Consider the following 1,604-nt stretch of genomic DNA (forward strand, 5'->3'; position numbering starts at 1 on the left):
TTTAGGAGTTTGCCAACCTCCTCCTGGATGGCTTGCTTCCTGTCCTCCGTAAATCTTTGTTGCTTCTGCACCACGGGTTTGGAGTCGGGCTTAACAGCTTGTCGATGCAAAATCACTTCCCTAGAGACTTGGGCATATCTGACGGTTGCCTTGCAAACACGTCTTAGTTTGCCTGCAGGAAAATGATGAGCTCGAGTTCCTATTTAGGGTCGAGGTTGGCCCCAACCTTAACTATCTTGGCTGCTTCGGACAGGTAGAGGGGTATTGCCTTAACGCCATCATCACCCTTTTTGTTGTAGGCGTCATCGTTGGTCTCACCCTTAGCGGCATCGTTGGACATGAAAGTATTAGCAATATTTACAAGCTTGGAGTTCTTGATCTCAAAAGTGGCTTGATGATTCTAACGCTTGGAATCAGCACCCTTAGAAGTGGTTGCCACTCGACTGATGTGTTCGACCATGTACAGGCTCTGCTTGTCGCATTTGACTGCTGCACGCTGATCTCCCCTGACTGTTATGATCCCTTTGGGGTCTGAGATCTTGAGCGTTTGGTATGCATAGTGTACTATTGCCACAAACTTATCTAGCATTGGGTGGCCCAGGATCACGTTGTACGCTATCTCGAAGTCCGTGACATTAAAGGTAAGCTTCTCTATATGGAAGTTGTCAGGCATGCTAAATGCAACCAGCAACTCGATCTGTCCCAGGGGTATGGTCGATGAGTTAGGAGTTATACCATGAAAAGGCTCAACTCTCGTCTTAAACTCCAACCTCTTAACCCTCATCTTGTCTAGAGTCTTGGCGAAGATGAGGTGAAGCGAACTACCCATGTCGACCAAGGTTCAGAAAACTTTGATATCGAGGATAGTCGATTGGATCACGATCATGTATCGACCAGGGCATGGAACTGTAGCCAGATGATCAACTTTATTGTAAGTGATTGGAACCTCTCACCACTTGAGGTATCGAGTAGGCCCAATCATAGCCAAATTGACCTCTCGTTTGATCTCCTTGTACCGCCTCTTAGATTCATACGTGGTAGGTCCTCCAAAAATTTGTGCTAGACTTTGGTCGGCCTCGTGGAATTTGGGCTCATCACCGTTAATATTTTTCGGCTTGACCTGTTTGTTGTTATGCTAGGTAAGTTGCTGAAGTCATGTTAGCTGGTCTAATGAACAGGACAGCATTTCCCCCACCTCGACTTAGGACTTTGTTATCCCCAATGTTGCACAACATACTCCTGTCAACCACGGATATGGTTGTATCCAGACCCTTGTGTTTGTCATTTGTTCTCCCCCCCCCCCCCCCCGCGTTCTTCGAGGACTTAGACTTGTCCTTGCCAGATTAAGGGTTCTTGGCGTGTACCTGAGCTATCGCTCACTTTGCACACTTATCGACCAACTCAAAGAGCTCTTTGACCGTGTAGATCTTCCGAGTAGCCATCTTCTCGAGCATATTTGTGTCCCGGATGTCTCGCTTGAAGGATATGATGATTGAATCGTCAGAGATGTCCAGGATTGTATTAGGCCCGTTGCTAAACCGGTGAATGAAATCTCGGAGTGACTCGTCTTCACCCTGGTTCGGCAGATGGAGATCGTTCTCAGT

General features: G+C 47.3%; 1 protein-coding gene across 1 annotated transcript; it reads right to left on the reverse strand.

Annotated features, from left to right (window-relative positions):
* Positions 1 to 400: 400 nt before the first annotated feature.
* Positions 401 to 829, reverse strand: LOC133903034 (uncharacterized). The gene has a single exon (XM_062344376.1). The coding sequence runs from the start codon at positions 827 to 829 to the stop codon at positions 401 to 403; it is 429 nt and encodes a 142-aa protein (XP_062200360.1).
* Between the last annotated feature and the right edge of the window lie 775 nt (positions 830 to 1,604).

The sequence above is a fragment of the Phragmites australis genome, chromosome 2 (assembly GCF_958298935.1).
Source record: "Phragmites australis chromosome 2, lpPhrAust1.1, whole genome shotgun sequence".
In the NCBI taxonomy this organism is placed as follows: domain Eukaryota; kingdom Viridiplantae; phylum Streptophyta; class Magnoliopsida; order Poales; family Poaceae; genus Phragmites; species Phragmites australis.

Excerpts from the sequence above, each read along its gene's own strand:
- LOC133903034 (XM_062344376.1), bottom strand. The coding sequence starts at position 829 with ATGGGTAGTTCGCTTCACCTCATCTTCGCCAAGACTCTAGACAAGATG.